General features: G+C 51.8%; 7 protein-coding genes across 7 annotated transcripts; 4 read left to right on the forward strand and 3 right to left on the reverse strand.

The window, feature by feature from the left end:
• Positions 1–3608: 3608 nt before the first annotated feature.
• BDZ83DRAFT_585121 (uncharacterized protein) lies at positions 3609–4420 on the reverse strand (the record flags this gene model as incomplete). Its single annotated transcript, XM_060505824.1, has 3 exons — positions 3609–3769; positions 3838–3990; positions 4051–4420. The coding sequence occupies 3 exons, from the start codon at positions 4418–4420 to the stop codon at positions 3609–3611; spliced, it is 684 nt and encodes a 227-aa protein (XP_060361561.1).
• Positions 4421–6335: 1915 nt separating this feature from the next.
• Positions 6336–10145, reverse strand: BDZ83DRAFT_755114 (linoleate diol synthase; the record flags this gene model as incomplete). The annotated part of the gene is made up of 6 exons (XM_060514569.1): positions 6336–6499; positions 6568–6844; positions 6906–7124; positions 7182–8293; positions 8347–9881; positions 9934–10145. The coding sequence occupies 6 exons, from the start codon at positions 10143–10145 to the stop codon at positions 6336–6338; spliced, it is 3519 nt and encodes a 1172-aa protein (XP_060361562.1).
• Positions 10146–12094: 1949 nt separating this feature from the next.
• Positions 12095–14410, forward strand: BDZ83DRAFT_459023 (uncharacterized protein). Its single transcript, XM_060503220.1, has 4 exons — positions 12095–12444; positions 12504–12664; positions 12724–13735; positions 13795–14410. Exons 1-4 carry the CDS (start codon positions 12255–12257, stop codon positions 14106–14108), a joined length of 1677 nt encoding a protein of 558 aa, XP_060361563.1. The 5' UTR covers positions 12095–12254; the 3' UTR covers positions 14109–14410.
• A 357-nt stretch (positions 14411–14767) lies between these two features.
• BDZ83DRAFT_705798 (amidase signature domain-containing protein) lies at positions 14768–17125 on the forward strand. The gene has a single exon (XM_060511514.1). It carries the CDS (start codon positions 15000–15002, stop codon positions 16965–16967), a length of 1968 nt encoding a protein of 655 aa, XP_060361564.1. The 5' UTR covers positions 14768–14999; the 3' UTR covers positions 16968–17125.
• Positions 17126–17345: 220 nt separating this feature from the next.
• Positions 17346–17885, forward strand: BDZ83DRAFT_785666 (uncharacterized protein; the record flags this gene model as incomplete). Its single annotated transcript, XM_060515636.1, has 1 exon — positions 17346–17885. The coding sequence occupies one exon, from the start codon at positions 17346–17348 to the stop codon at positions 17883–17885; it is 540 nt and encodes a 179-aa protein (XP_060361565.1).
• A 1218-nt stretch (positions 17886–19103) lies between these two features.
• Positions 19104–20925, reverse strand: BDZ83DRAFT_654680 (cytochrome P450; the record flags this gene model as incomplete). Its single annotated transcript, XM_060510736.1, has 5 exons — positions 19104–19537; positions 19592–20194; positions 20245–20313; positions 20368–20470; positions 20527–20925. 5 exons carry the CDS (start codon positions 20923–20925, stop codon positions 19104–19106), a joined length of 1608 nt encoding a protein of 535 aa, XP_060361566.1.
• A 3375-nt stretch (positions 20926–24300) lies between these two features.
• BDZ83DRAFT_755119 (uncharacterized protein) lies at positions 24301–25041 on the forward strand (the record flags this gene model as incomplete). Its single annotated transcript, XM_060514570.1, has 4 exons — positions 24301–24628; positions 24699–24807; positions 24861–24973; positions 25031–25041. 4 exons carry the CDS (start codon positions 24301–24303, stop codon positions 25039–25041), a joined length of 561 nt encoding a protein of 186 aa, XP_060361567.1.
• Between the last annotated feature and the right edge of the window lie 262 nt (positions 25042–25303).

A 25303-nucleotide genomic window follows, 5' to 3' on the forward strand; every position in this document is an offset into this window, starting at 1 on the left:
ATTATGCCAACGGGGGTGAAGCTTGACAGAAGATCATCATCCTCATAGCTTCTCATCATTATTCACCAAGTGAATTCACTGGTTTATAGTGCTTAGTGTACTTTGTTCTTTCGTAAGGTACCATCACTGCCTCGGTAGATATTCTGGTGAAAAACTTCATCGCCCCTTCCTGCTCTATCATGAGGCCCTCCTTCCACTTGTGCATCACCTCACCCCCTTCCTTGGACGAAATTCCATCGCCCTTCACAGCCGTTCCTTCCCTCACTTCGTCCGTTCTGCTCCGTCTGTCGGGTCTTTCAGACGGCCGTTCATCACGTGAGGGCGGTTGAACGACCCTTTGAGATTTTCTGGCCCTCCCTCCTCCCCAACATAAAAGGCAGCCCTTTCTCCCCGACTTCACCCACCCTTCCTTTCTTTTCTTTTCTCTCCACCCCGACTCAGGTCCTTGACCTTGAGCTCAAAGCGGTTCCCCTCTCACTACCCCGACCGCCTCCTACCGCCACCATCGGCGGAGTTCTTTTACGCTTTCCATTCCTTGTTCGAATCCTTCGTCCAGTTCAACTCGAAGCAGGATAGTAGGTCTTCATCTGCGCTCTTCTCGTTCATCCGAGCAGTCGCTAACGCCATCACAAGATTTCTTTTTGGACGGAAGGCTTGAGTACCTCCGGTCCCGCCTTCTGTCTTCTTCCACTCATTCCGGGGTGTCTTCTTGAACGCTTTGAGTCCGGCTCCAAGAAATTTGTATGTGTTTATCCCCTCGTCCCTTTCTTCGTCTGAGAAATTGCTAATGCCATCGCAAGTCTTGTCATCAGACGGAAGAAATTAGCAACTCCCCTTCATACACACTCAACACTCTTTGTGGAAGAGTTTCTTTTCTTTACTTTCATTGTTCAAATACTTGTTCACCTCGAGAATATCAAGGCAGTTGTAAATACTTCATCGTCCGTACCTTCCCATCCTCGTCCGAGCAACTGCTAACTCCATCGTAAGTGTTAATATCGGACGGCGGAGCTCAACAACTCCGAGTTGCTTGCTCGAATACATGCTTCAGCACTTGGAGCTGGCTCCAAGCATTTATTGCCTGTCTACCAGAGGCACCGACAGCCAACAATAGCTCATTCAACGCTGGCGCTGTGGCAAATTCTCGACAAATTCCATCGAATCTGGTCGTCACCATCACCATCCGCAGCTATCAGGGCGTCACTTGTAGCTACCAGCTGTTGTAAAGACTCGTCGACTGGCTGACGGCCTGCATAGCAAAGAGCAGCAGCATGGCGATGGACTGCAGAACGAAGTAGTATGTCAACCTTGCTTCTATCACCCGAGATGACATCTGACTGGCTTAGTGTAGGTATTTCACTACCAATTCAGCCAATTACAAGATCTTCCGCAATGTAGGTTGTCTGGGAGGTTATTTCAGCTTAATCAGATTCTTCCGTACTCACCTCACAGACAGCCTGCAGCCGTTGAGAGGTCAAAGACTGAACAATCTGAGGCCTCCAAGACCGAGGTGGTACTGGAGGGTGTCGGCGGTGCTTCTTCATCTTTGCCACTCCTTTCATGGAGAGTCACTGTTCTAAATATGGTAAGTCCCCCCCCCCCTGCTTTGAAGGCCAGGATCAGCGCTAATCTCTACTCACAATCTAGTTCGAATTACGTCTTTGCCCAACGGAGAAGAGTTCAAAAACTGGTCCATTTCTTCCTCAGACTCCGACGGCCTCTATGTTGTCACCGGGTGGCGGGGACAAGAAAGCCGAGAATAATGAGAGTGGCGTTTACCACAAATTCACATTGTTCCGAGGAGAGTCTGGTGGGAACACTACCCTGCCCTGGAGTCTTGCTCAAACAATGTTCAAACATCCAAGTCCAACAACACTTTTGACCATTCAACAACCGTGGCGGAGCTCAAATAGCAGAAGGGGCTGCCTCATCGGCCAGGGCTTTGGCCCGACAGCTCTCCTCTTACCTATGGGCCCGTCACTGGCCGCGAGGTCATCGAGCACCATTGCTACCGTTGAGGGGGTTATGGCCCGGAGGGACGTGGCCCTATTTATACGATGGCTCGAGGGGGTCCAGGCGCGATTCCCCTCGAGATATTTATGCCCAGATACGCTATCAAGAGAAGGTTGGAGGCCATCATGAAGACGCCGTCCGAGGGTCTCCAGGAAAAGCGACATCGCTTCTTTTCACCGCCAGAGAAAGCCAGGGCCCGTGACCTTGTCGAATGGCTCAACGCCCTTGCCGACCGCCCCTTGCCGTCCCCTCGACCGTCAATGCCCGCACTCGCGCGGCTTGGTCTAGTTCACGGAAAACTAGATCAGGATATTTTGCTCAAACGACTGAAGACTATCGCACTTTCCACGAATGCTTTGCGCCGTCATTGCTTCGCCCATGTGCTCCATGACGACAATCTGGCTCTGCCAGGCGATCTCAATCACCGAAACGAAGAAGCTCGAAATGTGTTCAAAGACTTCAACCCCGGATTGCATGCACCAGCCTAATTCAAGGACAGCATGCACACGATGTGGTGGGAAACTCCTCACCTGTGTTGCTGCGGATTCATCTTTTGCTCCAAGCATCATCATCAATATCCGCTCCACAGCGTACTTCAACTGGTCTCCAAAGCCCGGCTGGCCTCAGCCCCAGGACATTTCCTCTTGTTCAAACAGAGGTGTTCGAAGAAGGGCGGCATGACCCAGGAATATCAACTTCTCGCCAATGGCCCTCTCTCTTTAAGTGACAGTAAAAGCTGACGTTTTTCCGCTTGCAGAAAGACCAACTAGCGCAATTCCTCCTGTGACCACCTCTTGCGCAGCGCGCGGTTGGACCTTCGCGTCGAAGAGCCGAAGCGGCTTTCCTTCTCCCAGACGTCGATTGTATCTACATCAATCCTCGTACTGACGAGATCTCCCTGGGATAAGTCTCACGTTCATCAATGTCAGACGGATGTTTCCGAAGACGAATTCGATGGTCTCATCAATGCCAAGGTCAAGAGCGTCGATATTTGTTGGGAGTCAGTGAGAGTTCCTCAAAGGCTTCTTCAAATAGGGAATCCGTTCCTCCCGTGGAAGAGCCGCAAAATCTTTCATTGCTCTGCTACTCGAACACACTATGAAGGCCGAAGGAATGAAGCATGTTCGAATGGAGGATCAAGACTCACGTAGAAGAATGAGCTGGACCTACGACCTGCACTGGCAAAAACACTTGGGCATCGCATATTTACGATGAGTTTCCAGGAGTAGCGAAGCATAAATGATGGTGACGAATCAGGAGACTAGAAGTGAAAACTGAGAGCAGAAATCATATTTGAGGACTTCAAAGAAACAACCCTCATTGCAGACCCTCTGTACACATACGGGCCGTGACTGGGTGACAACATATGCTCACGCATTGAAGTGGCTTATGCGAGGTGAGTGATGCAGAGCGTCAGAGATGGGCAAGTTGCATTCTTGGCCATTGAAGGTTTTGTTATTTTACAATCGCAACTTGGTATCTTGGCTAGCAGGGTATGTACAGCGATGGGTGTGAGAAGGCATGGTATAAAGTACACGAAAAACTTTTCCCTTCCGGAGGCAAACGAGCTCAGCTCTTGAAGTGGCCAAGCACATTTACTGTCCAAAGGTGAACTCGGGGATATCAATGGTGGTGACGGTCCAGGTCTTGCCGCCGTCGCTGGTGGACATGTCGCCGGTGACGCCGTTGCCCTTGCCCATGGTGTTGATGTAGTTGGCGTCGGCCTTGTCGAGGATGATCTTGGTGTTGATCCAGGCTGTTGGGGGAAGTTGTTAGGAAACTGTTCCGATGATAGATGCCGATAGGTAGGGGGCGTGAACTTACAGTGAGCACCAACGGTGCCGCAGTCCTCAGCGGCGCACTCAACGGCGCTGCCCCAGCCCTGGGCCTCACCATCCTTGGTGGACAGAGTGGCGACGACCTTGTCGTTGATGGAGACGGTCTGGGTGTAGTTCTGGGAAGCATCATCGAACTTGTCTGCGGGTTCTCTATCAGCAACACGCCACAGGTTCTATGACTTCCAAGGAGAAATCTTACAGTGCATGGTGATCTTGTCACCCTCAGAGGCGTCAGTGCCCTCAGTCTGGACAGGCATCTGGGAGTTGGCACCGGTGCTGAGAAGGGTGTAGGCGAAGATGGACCACTTGTCGGTGCCGGTGTTGTCGTAGTTGGAGTTGTCGGCGATGGACTGGATCAGGTCGCCGTTGGAGGTGCCCATGCCGACCCAGAGGGAGGCGCTGCCCTTGTTGTTGGAGGGAGCGGCGGGGAGGACGAGCGTGGAGGTGGCTTCGCGGATGAAGGAGTCGGAGGCGACGGGACCGGTGCTGAAGGCCGGGCCCATGGCGGCCTGGACGCCGGCGACGGCCGTGACGGCCAGGGCGGAGAGCATCTGGGTGGTGGAAGGCATCTTGGCGGTGATAGTAGGTTGGGTTAGAAGGGAATGTTGGTAGTTGGTGGAGTGAAAAGAATGACTGTTTGTAAATGGATGGGCTGCGAATGACTGATCGAACGCCGAGAGAAGCTGATCTACTTTCTTTATATACAAGCTTCAATGATGATGTACCCACGCTGCCTTATTGGTGGAATCATCCAAACTGGCAATTACCATAACGGTTCATATCATCTCGAAATGGGTTCTCTCGCCTCTGGATCCAGAAATGTTTCAACGATACAGCTTTTAAGTGGGTTTAATGCTATAGACGGGCTGGATAGGTGCGGCAGACGCAGGGTTACAGGAATACGGAGTATGGAGTACAGAGTACACTACAGTAGGTCATGTTGGCTCGCTCTCGCTCCTCTTTGAGAGATCACTGAACCCGTGGGCCAGGAGTCGAGTGCGTATTTCCCTTTGTGGCGAGATCTGCATGTACGGTTGATGGTCCTGGAGGACGTTGCCGGCACCTGGTGTAACATCTCTGGGCCCTTTTGTTTTGAGATCAGGGAATCCCTGTAAAAGGGTTCGACGGAATGACCCAAATTGCTTCCACAATACAGTATCCGTATGCACCTTACGAGACGGAGAACAATTACTATGAGATGACACTGGGTCTCTGGAATGATTCAGTCAAAGTCGGTGCGGGTTACTAATCGATGGTCGTCCAAATTGAAGCTGTCTCGTGTTTACCCTATAGAAGCGGCGTTTAAGTTTCTGTTTTTGTATGCCATACGCTTATTTTGACTTTCTTGGCTTGCCATCAAAGAACGTGACGCAGCAGATTTACTGCTGTATGATGCAAAAATTTTGCATTCCCCTACGGATGATACTCCTCGGAAACAGGCACGCGCTGGCCATGTTGGGGGCCGTGTTGCCGTGTAAGAGGCCGACAGTAACCCAACGGCAATTAAAGTGACGCGCGAGTTTAATCAACTTGCCGCGGAAACTAACAGAAATAGGCGCCATCTGTGCCCATCAGTACGGCGAAATGTTGCCCCCTTTGTCTCCACTGGAACCACCACACACACAACACGCAAAGACCCTACTCCATGTTCGGTGTCAAGCGAAATTGGTTCGAGCTGACAAACTGCCAAAGTGGATGGGCGATGATGACACAGGATGAACTGGCAGCACATCAGGAGTCGTCCGAAACGACAGAATCAGTCAACGAGGGACAATACGAGAATCCCTACTCCGTACGCGACCCAGTCTCATCGGTAGCATCCCTCTATCCGCATGGTATGGGTATGCAGTAATACTGTGCACAGTTCTCGGTACTCGGGATGGGGAGCTAAACATGGTTGTCTCCCGGAGGAAATCCCCACGATTCACGGAGAATGGGCGTTGGCCAAGCGGCCAAGAACGATCTACGCTACTTTCCCCTGAACTCCCGTCTTGGGGGTTCTCGCCTTTTCCTTGCCTCATTCGGATGACGGCTAGCATTTCTTGCCCCCTTTCAGCCTCAAAGTCGCATCTCGAAAACTGGTCCTTGGCTCATTCTTGCGACGAACCGTTCAATCAACAAGCTGTGTGATTGTTAAACTCAATTGCTGACAATCGCCAAAGACCGAGCTCCAGGTGCAGCGTTTTGAGTTAAGGTAAGTCCGCTAACTGCGATTACCCGAAACTCTGATGCGCACCGGCTGACACCAACAGCTAGGGAAAAGCATCATTTCTGCTCGGCTTCCGGGAGTGTGGGGGACCCAGTCAATTGGTGGATTTACATAATCACCAAGTGAAGCCTGTGGGAAACTCTGTTTTATTTTTGCTCGGAGTATGCCTTTACATGTCTCCATCGCGAGTAATATCACATTAGAAACCCATGGCGATGCCTTTGTCAACCTGACCTGACTCCCACAAACTTCAATGACAATGGAGCAATCCTCGCTCATTGAGCACGGATGGTGGCCGGCCCACCGAGGCTACTGAGCAAGTTCTCCTTGCGCTGCTTGAGAAGGTAGTAATACTGTCCCAAGTCAATCTGGTTGTTCGGCGCAGCAGCATCGCCCTTGTAGGTGCCCTTTCCGTGGCCGTCAAAGTGAACCTTCCAGGCTGTTTGGGTTGTCAGCATTGCTTTTCTGAAAGGAAGAAAGAACGCGCGAGTTGAGGAGTGCACTTACTGCTGGCATCAAAGCCAAGGTAAGACCAACTGTCGTTCAGGTAGGCCTTTTCGCTGCCGACCTGGATAGTCTTGACGATGCCCATCTGGCCCGGTGCCGGCCGCAGCTGCTTGAGATCAGCGGCGAGCTTGACGAGTCCGACGACGAACGTCGTGGCAATATCCTTGGCCAAGCACTCGTGCTGGCCGTAGCTGAAGGCAGAAACCTCCTCGGCCTTGCGGTTCGCGTCGAACTTGTCGGGGTTGGCAATCTCGCCTGGGTTTCGTCCAGCGCCGCCCTAAAAAAAGAAGATCATTGTCAGCACAGGACCAAATAATGGGCCGAGAGGATAGACTCACAAGAAGCATCACGACTGCAGTGCCCGGCTGGACTGGCTTGCCGTCGATCTCGGCCGGTGCCGTCGCAACACACACGTTGCGCTGCCCGCTGGTGAGACGCTGTGCCTCGCGAACATAGGCGTGGAGTCCTGCGTCGTCCTTGTTCTGTGCGAGGTTCTGTACCTCGGCCCAGATGGAGGCGTTCTCGGGGCGCAAGAAGAACGATAACACTTCGTAGAACTGAAGCCAGGGTTAGTCCGCGATACCTCCACCATTGCTAAGGTGGGCAAAGCTTACCGTTGTGACAGGAACACCGATGCCGCCGAATGCAGTAAGCCACATGTTGTCGACCACTTGATCGACCGAGTTTCCTTGCGCCAAGAGTTCCTCGACAAACTTGTAGCCACACGAACGCAGCGAATCCTTCTTGAAGTTGGCTCTGCGACCGACCGCGCTCGAGATGGCGTTGGCGATACCAAAGCCAAGACCACGACCGGCATGGACCTCTTTGACGGGCCCAGCCGTCGACTCGATGATAACGTTGACACTCTCGATCGCGCGGCGGCGACGGTTCCACGACTGAGCTGGATCGTTATCATTGACTCCCCAGATGCGGACGTTGAGCAAGTGATTGTAGAGCTCAGCATGGCCGAGGGTACCACCGGGGTTCTCATCAGTGCGCAGGTCAAAGTAGAAGAGGTCAGCAAGGAGCTGAGCGTTCAAAGGGATGGCAACATCGCGGATGATATCCATCTGGTGCAGGCCCTCCTTCATCTTGAATGTCTCTTTCTTGACGAGCTCTGCGCCCACGCGATCGATGAACTCGTGGATCGCGTTGTGCAGGGTCGGGATCTTGCTGAGCGCCTTCTTGATGTTGATGCGGTGTTGGTAGTTCTTCTGCTCGTCACCCGCGAGCATGAACCAGCTGATGTCCCTCTTGGAATCCGTGAACATGGCCTGGAGAGGTCTGAGCCACGGCAAGACGAATTGCTTGGGGTTGCTCAAGACGTATTTGATGGCCCCGCTTGTTTGGGTGATGATGGCCTTGCGTGGAGGTGTTGGGTCCTCCAGGGTGTACAAGTGGAAGGTGCCAATCTCCTTTGCAATTGTCTCGTTCATCTTCTTGGTGTACATGGGCTGCATGACAGCTACGGAGTTGTAGGGGAACCAGTTGGGCAGACCTCGCTGAATGAGCTTGTACAGCATCGAGCCACCGAGGGTCTTGTAGTCCTGCTGGACCTCGTTGAAGCCCCACGCTGTCAGGTTGCTGACGGTATAGTCGATGGTGTTGAAGCGGTCTGAGCGGACAAGTGTGACGGCGTCAGAGAGAACGGCTCGGCCGACCGAGTACGTCGGGCAGATGCCGCTGCCAGTGTTGCGAACCGGCTTGATGTCCTCAATCATGAGTCCTATCTTACGTTAGATATTCCCTTAGAGTGGACTTCAGTCAGGGTCATCTTACCAGGGTAAAGCTCGACCATGTCAGGATCGGTATAAAGCTTCTCAAGGAGGCTGGCAATATCGGGGTTGGAGTTGATGTCGGTGAACTTGTCATACTTCTTCAAGCCAAAGAACTCTCGGAATTCGTTCAGCGACGCGACTTGCCACCTACGCGCCTGATTGATGCCGAGAACCTCGATAATCTTGAGAGCCTTAGGCACCATGCGCGCACCGAAGCATCCAGCCGGGTCATTCATGGCCTCCTTGAGGATACGAGCCAGATCCTCGTCCTTGAAGGTACCGTCCTCTTGTCTCTTCAAGTCGTCAAAGGTGCGGACGCTTGGGTCCTTGGGGATCGACTGCTCGTAATCAACAAAAGCCTTGCCCAGTTCCTCAATGCTGATATTTTGGAGGTCCGCAGGCTGCTTGCCCTTGAATATCTTGCCAAAGAATCCGTCGATCCACTTCTCATCCTTCTTGGAGATGCAAGAGTGGAAGCGATACAGCAGGTTGAACTCGACACTGACTTGGTTGCCGACGCCGCGGGGCACGCCATCGCTGTCAAATTGCTTGTTAATTTCAACGCGAGGGTCGAGGGTCCAGTCGCTCTTCGAGTGGTGCGTGTTGGTGATGGCTCTCAAGTAGTCGTGCAACGAGATGTTGATGTAAAGACCGCCCACAATGAGACGCGCCACGTTGAAGAGGTCATGGTCTTGCTTGGCAACAGCCTTGGCCTTCTCAATGTCTGTGGCGTTGGGCTTGGTTTGCAGTGTGAAGCGTCCGTTCTCGTTGATCTTGAGCAAAATATCGGCGACGTAGTTGTGGAAACGGGAGTACATGACCAGCATGACATTGACGCCTGCGGGCTGTCCGAGCAGGCGCTTCTCGTGGAATGTGTCGGGCTTGAGCTTTCCTTCCTTCATAGTTCTGATCTCAAGCTGGTCCTTGAGGGATGAACCGTACAGGGGTGCCAGGTCCAGGTAAGATGATGTGTCGCTCTTGTTCATGTCGGTGCGGTTGGTCCTGAAGATGTCGTGAATGATGATGGAGGCATGGTAGAACAGCATCGAAGAGATACCAGCAGGGTTCTCCTTGAAGGATCCTTCGTCACGGGCCATCAACAAGTCAAACAGGAGACCCGGGTCAGGCTTGACGCCATGTAGTCTCTTGGATGTTCTGACCGACTTGGCGTAGGGCGTTCCAGCCTTGCCCAAGTTGGGCTCGAGAATGTTGTTGAAGCTGCCATCGGGAGAGCGGTAGTGATGTAAGCCGTCCGGCGCCTGCGGTACTTGTTCACGGAGACGGATGTTGGTGCCAGGAGCAGTGAACTCAATCGAGTCTGTAGCTTGAGGCTCTTTCGTCTGAGGCTGTCCATTGCTATCGAGAACTACGCCTTCTTCATTGAGAGCATCGTACTTGATGTCACCGCCAACATAGCTTAGTGGGGGATGCTGAAGATTTCCCCATAATGTGTCAATGAGCTTGTTGGTGAGCATTGTCCTGGCCTTGGAGGTGGCAGGCAGAGATGTGAGAATTCCAATTAGGATCTCGGTTGTTCTGCTTCGTGTTAGAAAAGAGTCAGATCAAACTCATTGATAGTCATTCCCACCCTTTCTTGTCATCAAGAGGCTCGCCTTTGGAGAGGAGCTCTTTGATGAGGCCGACAAGCTCCGCCGGGGAGGTTTGACCGCGTACAGAGACATAGTCCTTCAGGATGTCGGCTGCAATCTTCGCCGGGTCATTGAAGAAGTTGGCCGAGTCTTGGCGCGCATCTCCATAAGACTCCCCGGCCTGAAATTTCTGGGTGAAGTTGGTAGTCATGTTCCACCCGCTGCTTTGGAGTATAGGGGTGAGAGTTTAGGCGAAGCAGATGAGAAGTGAGGTTCGTGAATCCATGGCCCACACCAAGAGGCTCTGCTATGGTACTCATATAGCAATCTCAACACTCAATCAAATGACACTCATATTTGCTGACCGCTTGGCCAAGAGATACGAAACACCCCCTCACCTCGAGATTTCCAAGATCCCCTCACTTCATGATGGAGACTTGAGTGGCGTCCAGTCAAGCGGATGTTCACTGCGGATCTGCATGAGCATGAAGGGTATCCCGGCGCACCGAGGCATTTCCGTTCACCCTCGGAACAAGGTGGAATGTGATACCGTACTGAATAAACTCTCCCAATGCGGTACAGTGACTGAGACACATCGCCGACATATCTGGAGTCAAAATGCCAGCATTGCCTGTCGTGCCTCTCTCCTATGCTAGCCGGAGACATGCAGATTGTGGCGCCCTGGAGTGAGGGGAGAATGTTGTCAGGGGACCACTCATGATTGAGGTATATGTCGCAAGCCGTGAGTTAGACATACTCGTTGTACTTGGAGGAGGTTGAGATGGTAGAGGTTGAGAATTGAGGAGGAGCTTCGGTTCTTACCATGGGCTGTCACTCGTGAGACATATCTAGCGCTGTGTCATGTCGGTCAGCAGACCGGGGGGAGTCCGGAGATGAGGGGAAAGGGAGCATCTCCCAGCCGCACAAAAAAGAAAAGAGATCGGCCGACGGATATTTGATGCCCGAAGTAGCACGGTGGTGCAAACGGCTCCAAACGTCCTCCGGACGGGCCGCACCGCCTGCAGGATTTCGGACAGGATGAGTATTCCAACCTCATTCATTGGAAGACGGAGATCGCCGACAGGGTACATGACATGCCGATCGCTGTTGCTGGCATGTTGTACAGAGCGATACGAGGCAAGACATTTCATGTGAGTTGAGGGCATGTCTCTACGATTGGTCTGAGACACAGAGCTACCTGACGCTTTCCCCGCAAAGCAGAGCTTTTTGAGCTTTCACCGCAGATGAATTCAGATTCTTTTGCTACGACGCCATTGGCCAAGGTTCGCTGACACAGCAGATCAGTCTTGGCCCAGCCGCGGGAGCAAATTAAGGCACAGGTGGCTTGGCTTCATGTCTGAGCTGTCCTGGATTGATACGAACAAATCTGGCTCTCACCGCAAAATAGCGTTCACCGGTGGCATCTCATCGCATATCAGTCTCAGCCATCATGAGAAATATCTCCGTATTGGGCGGCTCGCTGAAGTCTCAGGGGACACGACAGGTCGAAAGTGGACAGACAATTCACCCCGGATGCTAGCTATCCGTCCACCCGTTGCGTGACACCATCGGCTCATGAGTGAATTACTACATGCCACCTCAGACTGGTCAATTCCCCTGCCGCCCAATGCCGGCGAAATTCGCGAACCAGAACGAATCGTGACAGCCCCTCTACTTTTTAGTTAAAGAATACTGTCACCGGCGGATCGCTACCCTTCATCAAGCTGATACCGAGTTTATCTGATCATCATTACTCAAAAGTAAAAGCAGATGAGTTGAGGCCGAATAAAAATTGTTTGTGTACATGTATGAGAAGCAGGACTACAGAGAAGGTTCTGTGCCATTTGCCGAAGCGGTATTAGTTCCAGTGTCTCAGTGCCGCTTCGAAGCCACGGCCAAGTCTTTTCGAACTGAACGAGCAGATGCCGTGTCCCATGTCGTGAGACGTGGTGACGTACTCTGCCCTCCCTACGAAAGCCAGATGAGCACGATCGCCGCCCATCAGCCGCCTTGAGACAAGATTCTTTCTAGTAGTGTACCTGGCGAGAAATGCCGCGCTCTAGACCTGATTGGTACCCAGATGGCTGTTATGGTAACCATAGAGTTGCGGAAGGTAGGTACAGATGACTGCACGTATCCTCAGGCGTTGATATATCAAGACATATATCGAGGCCTTCGGCAGTTATGAGTGCTACTAGACCAGCCCAGTACGGCTTTTTCAGCGTAAGATTAATTTCATACCTACATGAAAGCACGATTCCATTGAAAATTAGTTGAACGTCTTACTCTTCAGTTGCATGCTTGTTTTTACATCGTCATTATGGCCGACTTTTCTACCCTCAATGGCAATGCCAGTCAAGAGTCAGAGAATAAAAGAACCCCCAGGAAGCTAGTTTTGTGCTTCGACGGCACCGGTAACACCTTCACCGGTTCCAACTCCGACACAAACGTGGTCAAGATTCTCAGCAAGCTCGATCGCAACGATCCCGATCAGTACCATTACTATCAGAGTGAGCTGACTTCCGTACACTCTCGACTGTTGCTCCCGCTGACACACGTATCCGTCTAGCTGGTATCGGCACATACGACATCAATGATGAGTCTGTTAACAAGGGTGTATTTGGTGAATTCAAATCTTCCATCTCGCAGACTATCGACCAAGGAATTGGAACAACTTTCGATGCACATGTCATGGCGGGCTACCGTTTCCTGATGCGTTACTACGATTCTGTAAGTCCACTCACCTTAACTACCTGAGGTGCTTGGCGGCTAATGAGAGTGTGATGAAGGGTGACAAAATCTACATGTTTGGATTCAGCCGTGGCGCCTTCACTGCCAAGTTCCTTGCTCGCATGGTCCATACTGTTGGACTTCTTTGCAAGGGAAACGAGGAGATGGTTCCCTTCGCATACCGTCTCTATCAACGCTACTTGGCTGGTGAAGTCGAAGACTTCATTGTGTCCCACCCCAAGAAATCCAAGAAGGACAAGAAGAACAAGAAGAACAAGAAAGCTCCCGCCAATGGGGACGTACCGACACCACCACCTGAGCTAGAAGACGAAGAGCCATTGCATGAGGGCCACCGCGAGGATGAGGACCCTGCAACCCACGGGGCCAAGTACGCAGTCGCCAGAGATGAGATTGCTGCCTTTAGCGACACGTTCTGTCGCAAGGAGAAGGCGATGCACTGCGGAAAGATGGAGGAGTCCAACATCAAGGTCTTCTTCCTCGGCATCTGGGACTGCGTCAATTCCGTCGCTGTCTTGGAGCGGACTGCACCGGTACCCGTGCCCGTCGTTGGCACCGCTCACCATGTGCGCCACGCTGTCGCAGTGGATGAGCGACGCGTCAAGTTCAAGGCAGCTCTGCTAGCCCAAGACATGAAGGAGTCTGACCACACCCATGAAGACATCAAGGAGGTCTGGTTTCCTGGCTGCCACGGTGACGTTGGCGGTGGATGGCCTGCTTCTGCCGAAAGTAAGCTCGACAATGGCATCGAGATGACCTTTTGGGAGCGCGTCAAGAACTTCTGGACGACGCGGAAGGAAAAGGCAGCTAGCAAGGCTCTGGGCTGCGACCGGCTTCAACTGAGCGACGTCCCACTTGCTTGGATGATCCGCGAGGTGAAGCTTGTTGGTCAAAAAGAGGAAGTTGCGGCACTGAAATGGCGCGAGAACCTCGAGGTCTTTGAGAAGCGATTCGCGAAGAAGAAAGATAAGGCCACGATGGGTGTCATCCACGATTCACTCGCGTATGGCCGTGGTACAAGCTTCTTCCGCGTTCTTCTGTGGAAGCTCATGGGTAAGACCAAGTCTTATCTACTGCCTCTTTACGACGATAATACTAACTCGTTCCAATAGAATGGCTGCCTTTCATCACTCGGTGGGAGCTTGAGGATAGTGGCTGGGAGAATGTTCGTTTCCCGCTCAACAAAGGCAGCACGCGAGACATTCCCAAAGATGCTGTTCTCCACGAGTCTGTTCTCTGGCGATTGAAGAACGACGCAAAATATTGCCCCCAGAATAACCACGGTGGTCGGCTACTCCCATGCTTGAAACACAAGCACAACATTGCGGAATGTCATCCTATTGAAGAGCACATACATGACGAGAATTGCGACCATCAGATCTACAAGATTACAAGGTCTGCTTCTGATCTTGCTACTAGGACTTAGGGAAGGCTTGGTGGATGCTACGATACTTATGAGGTCGCGCAAGTTGCAATTGTTCAGACGGGTCTAAGAAGTGAAACTGGGGCGACGGATACTCTGGAGGAAGACTGTCTAAATTTGTTATGAGTGTAAAGAACATTGCCAATCTTTACGATCATCCGCTATCACATCGTCCTCAAGCCAGTCATGGCTCAAAGAGCAACCCGCATTTACGGGCTAGCCCAAATTCTCAATCGTCCCAAGAGCATGCATGTCTAATCTGCCGGACCTCAAGTCACTAGCTTAGTGTATCAAAGCCTCAGTCCAATCCTTTGATCCGAATATCGGTCTCGCTTCCCTCTTATCTCAAGAATTCCTCCTGGACATCGTATGCAGCGAAAAGGATCTTGGAGGTTGGGGTTTACCCCGATGCTCGTACGACCAATTGCACAACACGGATGACAGCAGCGGAGCTGCGCCAATGAGGTTTGCTGACAGTCGGCACCGCGTCATCCTTGACCGACAGCCAGACTGTCACTCTGCGTGGAAATAAAGACCACTACCTCCGTCCACAGCCAGGGATTCGGACCCGACTATGTGGAGAGGTTGGGGCCGCTTTCGGCACTAAAAGACGCTATTCTCCAAAGGTGAATTCTCCAAGTTTTGATAAGGAACATTGAACACGGCCGGCGTCTTATCGATGTCGGGTTATCATCTTGATGTTCTTGATAGTCAGAATGTTGGTGACACACAGAAATCAAGTGAGTGAATTCTTTGAAAGAGTTTGTTTGATGCTGATCACATATAAGACGGCACTATTGAGGCCGCGATGTTGCCAGCAGAAGAGCCAGTGCCTGAGTCACTGCACCGAAGTCAACCAGCAACAGTTACCGGCTCGCAGCTGTGTTCCATAGAATGCGGTCCTTGGCTCTTATCCTGGCTTCTTTCCACCTCGCCAGCGCCAACTTCGTCAACCAGGGTCAAGTGTTGAGTTTCAATGGCATCTCTTACTATGCCGGCGGGATTGCTGTAGGCCAACTTTACACTACGAACGGCTCGAGTTTCTCGCTCGCCGCTGCTCAGATTCCCGGCCAAGACCTGTTCCCGCTCACCGTCATCGAGACTCGGAGTAGCATCCCCTCGGGAGATGAGCTTCTGAACATCATAACCACGTACAATAGCACGGATGACGTCTTTCAATCTGCGTTTCTACATGCGATCTATTTCCGCCCAAGCCCATCTAATGCCACTGCTGGGTTCAACGGTACTACCTCTCTCGATTCTCAACTATCACGACAGGGCACCTCCTTGGTTCTATCATCCAAGAAGATACGTGGCCTTACAAGCAGCATCGCAACTGGTGTTACTGTCTTAAGCCTTCCTCGGGGACCCTACTTCGTCTCGGCTCACACCGGAAATATCTACAAAGCCTACCGGCTGTACGACGACGATCACCTCGCGTTTGTACAAGGTGTAATCAGCGATAAAGAGGGTGCTTTTACTACCCTCCCTGCCGTTACTGAGAATGTCATGGCAAAGAGCATCGCGGTTCCCTCACGGCTGTATTACACTGAGACTAAGGACCAACCCCTCGCCGGCCTCCGCTTCGGAGTCAAGGACATTTTCCACGTCAAGGGGGTAGGCACAAGTGGAGGAAATCGGGCTTACTTCTACCTATACGGACGACAGAACAACACTGCGCCGGCGGTACAACGACTCATCGACCTTGGCGCCGTTCTCGTCGGCAAAATGGGAACTGTCCAGTTTGCCAACGGTGATCGTCCCACCGCCGACTGGGTTGATCTCCACGCACCTTTCAACCCCAGAGGTGACGGATATCAGGACCCAAGCGGCTCGTCCACCGGGCCGGGGGCCGGAGTAAGTGCGTACGACTGGCTTGATCTTGCTGTCGGCAGCGACACTGGTGGTTCCATGCGTGGCCCGGCAGGATCCCAAGGCCTCTTCGGAAACCGACCATCCACGGGCGCTATTTCCCTCGAGCATGTCATCCCTTTGAGTCCTGTCTCAGATACCGCCGGAATGTTCGCTCGCAGTGGCAGCCTCTGGGCCAAGGTCACGCAGGCTTGGTACCCTGATTTTGCTTCCAACTACACTTCCTACCCCGCGGCTCTCTACCGATCAACGGCTAGGGGAGGCGCTTGGTCTGGGGGAAACGTCAGCGAGGAAGCCACCAATGTCATCACGAGCTTCGTAGGAAAGCTGGAAAGCTTTTTGCAAGCCAACTCAACTCCGGCAAACTACACGAAGCTCTGGAGCGAAACTCATGGAGAAGCACCTGCAGATGTCAACGAGATGCTTTACCTCACCTACGGCGTCTACGTCTCCCATGATCAGTGGCAAGAACTCGGCAAGCCATTCTTCGAGGACTACGCAGCCAAGTTTGAAGGGCGTCAGCCATACATCAACCCAGGACCCCTCGCCAGATGGCAATGGGGCCAGGTCCATTCGACAGAAGAAGTCTACGCACAAGGTCTTCACAACATTTCCCTCTTCAGATCTTGGTACGAGACTGAGGGTTATGGACGACATGACCCCGAGTCATGCTCTGAGGGACTCTACATCTACCCCTGGTCTGTGGGCCAGCCATCCTATCGCGATGTATACATCCAGGCCCGAACTACACCGCCGCTGGGCTTTGACGACTCTTCCGTCCCGGTCATGGCCGGTGCGCCGGAAGTAGTGGTTCCTATCGGAGAGGTCCCTTACAACAGCACCAAATCGTTGCATACGGAATATCTTCCAGTAACAATGGCTCTGAGAATGGCAAGGGGATGCGATTATCATCTCGCCAATCTGGTTAGTGATCTTGAAAAAGAGGGTATTCTTCGCCCAGTAGCTACAGGTCGCCGGCTGTACCCTTGAATGTCGGTCTCGTGCTAGTCTTCCACCAACCGGCCTGCGTCGGGATCGGGCCGGCGGGATCTGCGTGTTGCTGTAGAGCGACCTGGGTCGTTTGACCCCGCAAAGTACATAGTTGTGACGTCGATATACGCCCTTCGACGTTCAAGACCCCTCATGGGATGTGATCAGATTACTGATCTAGCTTAATCTTAGGGTAAATAATGATAGCCAGGTGTTGACAAGAGATAAAAACGTGCCAATCCCTTATTCGATGCATCGCCAAATAATGTTGACATTGAGAGTCAGATACCCTTCTTTGAACCCATGCTCAGCTTTCTTCCGGACTTCTAAGCACTACACCGTGAATACACCTCAGTCTTTGATCATCGTGTCTACATCATGCCTTTCTACCAGATTTACCATACCTATCCTCTCACCAAGAAACAGCGGGAATCCATTGCCCTGTCGATCACCAATCTTCACTGCAGCACCTTCAGTACACCGGCCTTTTTCGTCCATGTCAACTTCATCAAACAAGAGCCAAAGTCCGATGACGGAACCTACTTCATGGCTGGAAAGTCGCACACCAGCAACTCGAATCGCATCGTTGCGTTAGTTCGAACCTCGGCTTCTCGCACGAAAGATGACTTTGACGCACTGTCAGCTAAGATCGAAGACGCTTGGAATGGTGCTGTCAAAGAGCCGGGTCAAGAGGCCGAATTTGATGAAGCAAAACGGCTTTTGATGGTCGTGTTTACGCCGATGTTGGCGATCAGGGAGGGCGGGATGGCTATTCCCGACGCTGGCCACGAGGAGGCGTGGCTCAAGCGGCAACTGCCGTATTTCAAGGAGATGAGCGAAAAGCACGGAGTCAAAGACTTCACGGACCTTCTGGAAGAATTGAAACAGATGGAATCGCTCAAAGGCCTTCTGAACTAGGTTAATGGATTGTTCCTTGCAGTCACAGTACAATCAATATTGCTGCGAATCACCGGGTCTGGCTTCTTGACCTTCCATTGAACGAGTTCCTTACTCTCAGACGTGATCCTCCCGGATTATCACTTTGATAAGTCATTGCTCAACCCTGCCCCCGTTTTCCTAACTTAGGCTGGCGAAGGCTTAAGAGAACCCTCCTCCAAGCAGGGAGGGAGGGTCATTGCCAAGCAGCTCTGCATCAGACGGTTAAAGGATGAGATAAGGTTATCGTGCAAGCGTTGATGGTTCATAGATCCTATATGAACTCGCCGAGTGATGGCTGCAGACAGGCAAGGCAAGTCATGCTACGGACCGAGGAGTTTGTAGCTAGTTCTTAACGGGTGAAAGTTTATTTAGAAACGAATGGAAGGAATATCTCGAGCGCCGTTGAAAGTTGGCCCCCAAGGCGCTATATCAATTTTCAGGGCCGAGATTGCCTCGGCCATACTACTCAGAACCTAGATTCATGGAAAGGGTACGAGACTCAGACGATCTAGAACCAGAGAAAGATGGCGATTGACGAGAAAGACTGCCGTTTCCCACGTTTTGCGTCAAAGGTTGGACGCTCATCGTCTGCCGAGGCGACACGATCATCCAACGTGTGCAGAGAGTTGATGCACTGACGGATTCTCATTCATAGCTTCAGGCGGGGGCTCAAAAGCGGGTAAACTGTGTCGATGTTCGGAATATTCGAGAGGTCCACCAGACGGAACATGACGAAACAGTGAGTCTGTTGGCGCAACGTGGCGAAATACTTGCTTGCGGGCCGTAGACAGGATGAATCCTTGCGTGAATCCAAGAAGCAGGCCGGAGGTGAGATGATGTTTCCAAGAGAAATCAGACGATACCACGCTGCGATTTGATTTGATTATCTTTCCAGGGCGGTTGCCTGATGTTGAAACTTGTTCCTAAACAATCGGGTACGAAATGCCATATATGGAGTAATTAAGGTTGTCAAGTCCTTCGTGAGGAAATGGATGCAAATGCTGATAGTCTGATTCCAAAGAATGCATTCAACGCCTAGCTAATCCAATCTGTTTGGCTCATTGCTATGACCATCGTCCGACCTTGATTACAGGAGCCCAGTGAAACCCAGCAAATGCATGCCTAACCAGAAATAAATCACACATGCAAGTATGCCCGCGGATGCGTGTGTCCCCAACCGCCGCGCACGGAACCCCCTCATGCCTTGAGGCCCAAGTCACCGGTCCTCCGCCGGATCTCGAGCTTAGCCTTGGGGTCAACCTCCATGGTGAATCCAAAGTTGATCGTGTTAGGCTGCTGTTCCGCCGCCAGTCTCCAGTCGTACTTAAGAAGGAGGTGGCAGAGAATGATCTTGACCTCGTTGGCGGCAAAGAAACGTCCAGGGCAAGCGTGCTGCCCGTGGCCGAAGCCAAGGTGCTCGGGCGAGGTGCTGACAAAGTGCGCGGCTCCATCGTTTCCGGCGCCAAGGGACTCACGCATGCGCAGGTAACGGTATCCGTCAAAGCGACTGGGGTCCAAGTAGACGGAACCATCGGTCATTCTTTGACAGCTGACAGCGATGCGGCTGCCCTCCGGGAGCTCCAGTCCGTTGGAGAGGGTCACGGGCTTGGTGGCTTCGCGGTGCATGGCAACTAGGCAATGTCCGTATTAGTGATAGCTACCAAAGAGGTCAACCACGAACTTACCGATGCCGATGGGGTGAAGGCGTTGAGTCTCTTTGCAGAAGGAGTCCAGGAGGCGCATCTTGTAGAGACCCATGCGAGCCCAGCCGTCGGTGCGGATCACGTCGCTAATCTCCTTGCGAAGCGGCTCGAAGTAGTCGGGGTACTTGGCAAGGTCGAGCATAACCTGCGTGATAAGATCGGACGTGGTGTGGAGAGCGGCGAACGAAAGTCCAAGCTGCATCATCGCAGGGTCCGACTTGGCGTCGTCGGATGCTTCTTCGCACCAGTCGAGACAGTCGTTCCACTCAGGCTCCTCTTCGCCGCGATCCAAAGCTGCCTTCTTCTCCTTGCGGCGCTCCTCCACGATGGGGTTGATGATTTCTCTGGCCTCTTTGACCTGCGCCTGGAGCTGACGACAGATGGGAAGGACTTGGTGGGCGAGGTTACGCAGAGACTTGGGGAACATTCGGAGGAACTCTGAGGCGAGAAAGCTGGTTCGGGCATATTCGGAGGTAATCTTGATCCAGTCCTGGTTGCGGCAGAGTTCCTCGCCGCCGAAGACGCGGGTGGACACACGGGCTACGACTCTGAGCATGTTCTCCTTGATGACCACGGTCGACCATTCTGTGTTCTGTTAGCAGGTCGTCCCAGTGACGCTATACTGGAGATCTTACCCTTGTCCTCTCCTAGAACATTGGTCAGTGACAGCGTTGCCTCGTCGGAAACGGGAGATGTCAGCTTTGCTGCAAGGAATTAGCTTGAGTCCAACACAACAGCATAGCATTTTTCGGGCTTACAGAGGAACTGGGTCAGTCTTGTTCGGATTACATATTTGAGGACAGCCTTTTGCGCGTTGTTCTCCTTCAAAGGCTCGAAACCCGGCATTTGGGCATGGAAATTCTGCACCACAATCAGTATGGACCATTGAAGCTTGTCTGATGCGAGCGAGTACTTACCTTGTCAAGAACACGGTCAAAGCTGAGGTCCTCGTGGTTACGGATCTCGTTGGCAAAGGGCACGGCAGGAAGGATCGTCATATCTCCCATGTCCGTCAATACCTGGTAGGGCTCATCGGGGTTCGTTTTCGCCCTCTCCAACACGATATTCCGGACCTTTGTGATGAAGTCATACTTGACTTTCAGCCCTGTGAAATCCCACTTGTGCTTGGGATTAACAATGGGCAGATCTGTGTGGGGCGTTTGCTCTGCTTGTTGTATGGAGAAGTAGAAGACGAAGAGCAAGAATGCTGTGATGAAGTATGGTACTGGCTTCTCTAACGGGCTTGGGAATGCCTGCAGTGTCTCGAGGGGCCCCCAAGAGGACTGGTTGGAAAAGGAATCGTTGGCGGTAGCCATGGTAGATGAGGATGCACTCATCGCTGTAGAGACAAGCTTCCTGCTGACAATGCGATTTGTTCTAGTTGGATTAAATTCTGGAGATATTCCAAGGACTAAACGAACTAGCGACGGGGAAGCTCAAAGAAAAGGGAAGCCGACAAGCGGCCCAACACATGGTGTCGCAGACCAGGCATACTGGACGGACGTATCTTGGCTATGCCCGCGAAACGCCTATCGAGACACCAAAAGATGAGCTCAAGAGCTTGGGGCGCTGTGCTCACACCCGCTGGCGTGACAGCTGATGGGCGGTGTTTGGTTTCAAGGGACACGCAGCCGCACAGTCCCGCAAGGTTCTGTCGCTGCTGTCTCGGCGCATGGACCGCATCCTCGGACGATCTCAGCGCCGATCTGGGAGCTTAAGAGTTGGGCGAGCTCGGGAGAAGCACAAGTCTTGGAAGCTTTGAGTTGGAATGATCTCGGGTCCTATTGTTGTTGGAGGCTTGAGAGGGCAGCTTGAGAGCACGTATGGGGCATTCGGGACCACGAGGTGACCGGGCTTTGTTGCTTATTTCAAGTTTGGGGACATCGGTGCTCTGCCACAGGATAGCTGCAAGGGGGAAACTCTCAGTGGGGATCGAGCTACATCTGCGACCAGACCTGACTTGGAATCGCATTACGGAGAATTGAGAAGGATCCCGGAGTGGGTTCCGGAGCACGCGGATGAGCTTCCGTGCGGAGGACTGTCGATCCTCGGTGCCGGGGCATAGACTAGTATCCGGTCATGTCTATCTTTATTCGTTAAGCAGTTTGTCTAGTGCACTGATGTGTCTTTAATCTTGAAAGATAGGCATGTGTTGCGTGCGCTTGAAGTTGGGTAACTAGGTCTCCTTTGAGAACTTAAGATGTGCGTGTGATAATTTCGATAGATATCCTTGAGTCGCTGATCACGAAATTCGTCTCCTGAGAAACCCTCCACCCGGATTTTTGGCCTGACGCGATCATCACCTCGCATCACTCAATTTGACGCCCGCTCATGATCTTCCCGGCATTTCCTGCCGTATGATGCGGGACAAAAAAGCAAAAACAGGATGCGTCTATAGCTAAACGGCCGAGGAAAACTCCATATGAGAGGCGGCATCGGAGGCCGCTGAGCTGCAAGAACGGTTATCTGCAATTCTCATTTTCTAAAATAATGGCATTGCCTCTTTTCTTCTAATGCCGGCACTGCAAAGCCGCTCAACGTCTACCCGAAACGGGCTTCGTTTGGTCTCGCGGGAAACAAGAAGAAACCCGTCTACCGCTGAAACATGCAGGTGTTGGTTTCTAGAACACAGAATGGAACACCCCGCAGCCAATCACCACCATGTTTTCTTCTGTCTGATTTCCATACTGGTGCCATTGGGTGGTGTGGTTGCCAATTTGGTGCCATTAGTCGCGAATTTAGTTGAGCCATATTTGCCTGCCCAGCGCATCATGATATGATCTTTGAAACTTTTGCAACATGTTCAATTCCGGCAAAGGTGCTTGATGCAGGCCGCGATCTGAGTTTCCGAAACCAAACATACATAGCGCTTCAGAACAGCAGTCTAGCCAGTGACACTCCCCGGAGGTGCTTATTATGTTCTGAATGATACATTGCCTGTATCTTATGGCAAGATAAGCTTAGCTTGAGGCGAAAAAGATTACAAGTTCAAGACTTCCTCAATGGATTCGCCTCCACGTCGAAGTTTGGAATAACATCATCCAGCCACTATGCATGTAGGAGTGTTACAGACGCTGACTGGCTGTATGAACTGAGCTGTATTGGACTGCCTCGTTATGGCGGTGGTTCAAACTGAGTGAATATAAAGACTTCTTGCGTAGGCGTCGTTTGTCGAGTTAAAGCGTGCAATGTTAGCGTTTATGCTGATGACCTTCATGAAAGAGTCAGGCAGCTGTGAAAGACAAACAACAAAAGCACTCTAAGTAGAGTACAACTACCATTGGTATGTTCTTTTATGATGTAATTACCGTGCAGATTTGATACTTCTGTATGCCATCTTGACTATAATTCTAATCGGGAACATGAAGAAAAAGTCCGCTGCGGATCTGAATGAGTTTGCGCATATCCACGACATGTATAAAAACGTTAAGCAGCTGGAAGGGTATCCCAAGTCGAAGTGGTCAGGTGTATTCAGCTTCAGAACTTGCATTATCATCGTTCTTCTAAAGCCAACATTAGAGCACAGTCAAATTTGAGTCGGCAAAAGAAAACTCATGTGAGTATTTTCACTGCTGCTAAGAAACTCCTCAAGATCTAAATTCATTAATGAGAGACACGATGGCCGAAAGCATATGACGTTCCCCCTTAGGCGGTGGTAGAGACAATTGAGCAAAGTAACTGCATAGCTGCAAGCATACAAGGAATGTCTTCTCAAATATTCTTAGTGTCTAACGACAGAAGAAGTGATGAACTTATTCCCCTGACATCTGCTAAGCCACCGGCCCCTTAAATCGGTTGGTTTTGGGTTGCAGGCACCTGGCGGCTCAGACGGACAATTGCAACAGGCCCAATCCTGCCACGTCTTTCAACATTTGGGCGTCGCATACGGACACTGCTTTTGAGTTATTTCTCTATCACCGAAGCGGGGGAGATATTCTCCTTCGCACTGGGGAACAGGAGGCATCAAGCATTCGAACTCATCTCGGGTGCTTCTTCGAGCCTTTTCGCCGTCAAAGTTCCCTTGGTTATCCGTGTATGCGGACCCAATCAACATCTTGGCGTTGCGCTTTCAAAGAGTTTATTATATTGACTCGCTACCGCTTCAGGGAGGCAAACATCGGAGCCATTGTGGCTAGTGAAATTGAGTTCTGTGAGCCTGCAGGGCATAACTTTTCGGATGAACCGGATATAGCGCCAAGGTCACGATTCCCATGCTTCTCGATGTTAATTCAGCGACTTGGTTGATCGCGACTCCCTGAAAAACATCACGGGAACAGCGAGGCAACTCTGGCAAAACGGAACAATTGGGTTTATTGATGCAACTCCAGGAGATGGGGCCGGGCCAAGTGACGGTCTGAACTGATTTCATCAACGTTTCTCTCGCCCTGGATCGAGTGGACACTGGACACTTTTTTGCTTCCGATAATGACTCGCACATGGGCGACCCTCGTAAACAAGTCGTGAACCTTAACCGGCGTGGTTTCTTTTGAGCGGGGTGATACTTGGCAGACGGGCTTTTGGAAAATAATAGTCAATGAAATGAAAAGCCCCCGAACTTGTTTAAACAGACGGTCTCCTCCTCCGCATTCACTCTTGATCACTTTTGCGCCACCTTTAGCCTTGAGTTGCTTCAGTCGCGATTTCCCGAGTACATAAATACATCCCCAGCGTTCGTTGTATACACAGGCGTCATGCAGCTCATATCTCTCACGTCGGTCGTGCTGGCTTCTTGGGCATTCCAGCAAGCTGCTGCTCTTCCCGAGATCCAAGAGAACACCAACATCATCACTGTTGCCCAGAGCGTTCAGGAGAAGCACCCCGAGGCATTCGCTGCTTTCCAAAAGTCAAACCTCATTAACCTCGTAGCGACCAACGAGAAGCGACAAGCGGTTCCCGGAGATGGGAACCCCGACCCCAACCGCCCGCCGGTGATTCCCGAGAACATTTTCCTCCTCCAATGCTCCGAGGCCGGATTCCTTGGCGAATGCCTCTCGTGGGGTGCTCCTCCAGGACGATGCGGTGCGTCTAAACATATGGCGGCGGCATCACTCAATCAGAGGCCTAGTTGCTGACGTAGAATCCCATTTAGTCAACTATTCCAGCTTCAACAAGACCCAGGCTTTCCTTGACAAGTACGAGAACCAGACTACTTCTTTGAGTTCAAACACCGGCGGACTGTGCCAGTTCTACAAATTCATGTGAGTATCCTCGTAGACTCATTCTCACTGTTTCTCAACTGACATTCAAATAGCAACTGCAACAACAAAGGTGATGACCGTGGTGTTTCGCTCAGTTACAACTACAACCTCGCCGTGGCGGATGACCAGGGCTATTCGGGAGACTATGACAACCAGATCAGCTCTTGTAAGTGTTGACGAAATATGGACCAGCTTTTTGAGTGTTCGCTGACAACTGCTGCAGGGAGATGTTGAACCCCTCAATGGAGTGGGATGGTCGTGCAGTCTGAGAAATGACGACAGTCCTGGCTCTAGGGCTGTACTTACATGTGTGTACGTATGAACTGACTTACGCGTCGACGCCAACAAATAGACATGATTGAGCCGAACAATCCCACGGGTTACCTGACAGTGAAGTCGAAGCTGATGCAGCTATTGGCTATGTACTGTGAGCCAGTCAATGTTGCACATGGTGTTTGGACTCTACGAGCCTAGTAAATTGGCATGATGTAACGAA

The sequence above is a fragment of the Colletotrichum acutatum genome (genome assembly GCF_030867785.1).
Source record: "Colletotrichum acutatum strain CBS 112980 chromosome Unknown BDZ83scaffold_94, whole genome shotgun sequence".
NCBI lineage: Eukaryota > Fungi > Ascomycota > Sordariomycetes > Glomerellales > Glomerellaceae > Colletotrichum > Colletotrichum acutatum.

Coding starts and splice junctions, on each gene's coding strand:
- BDZ83DRAFT_705798 (XM_060511514.1), top strand. CDS start 15,000: ATGCGGTCCTTGGCTCTTATCCTGGCTTCTTTCCACCTCGCCAGCGCC.
- BDZ83DRAFT_459023 (XM_060503220.1), top strand. CDS start 12,255: ATGGCCGACTTTTCTACCCTCAATGGCAATGCCAGTCAAGAGTCAGAG. Junction 12,445..12,503: donor TCAGTACCATTACTATCAGA/GTGAGCTGACTT, acceptor GTATCCGTCTAG/CTGGTATCGGCACATACGAC. Junction 13,736..13,794: donor TCTTCTGTGGAAGCTCATGG/GTAAGACCAAGT, acceptor TCGTTCCAATAG/AATGGCTGCCTTTCATCACT.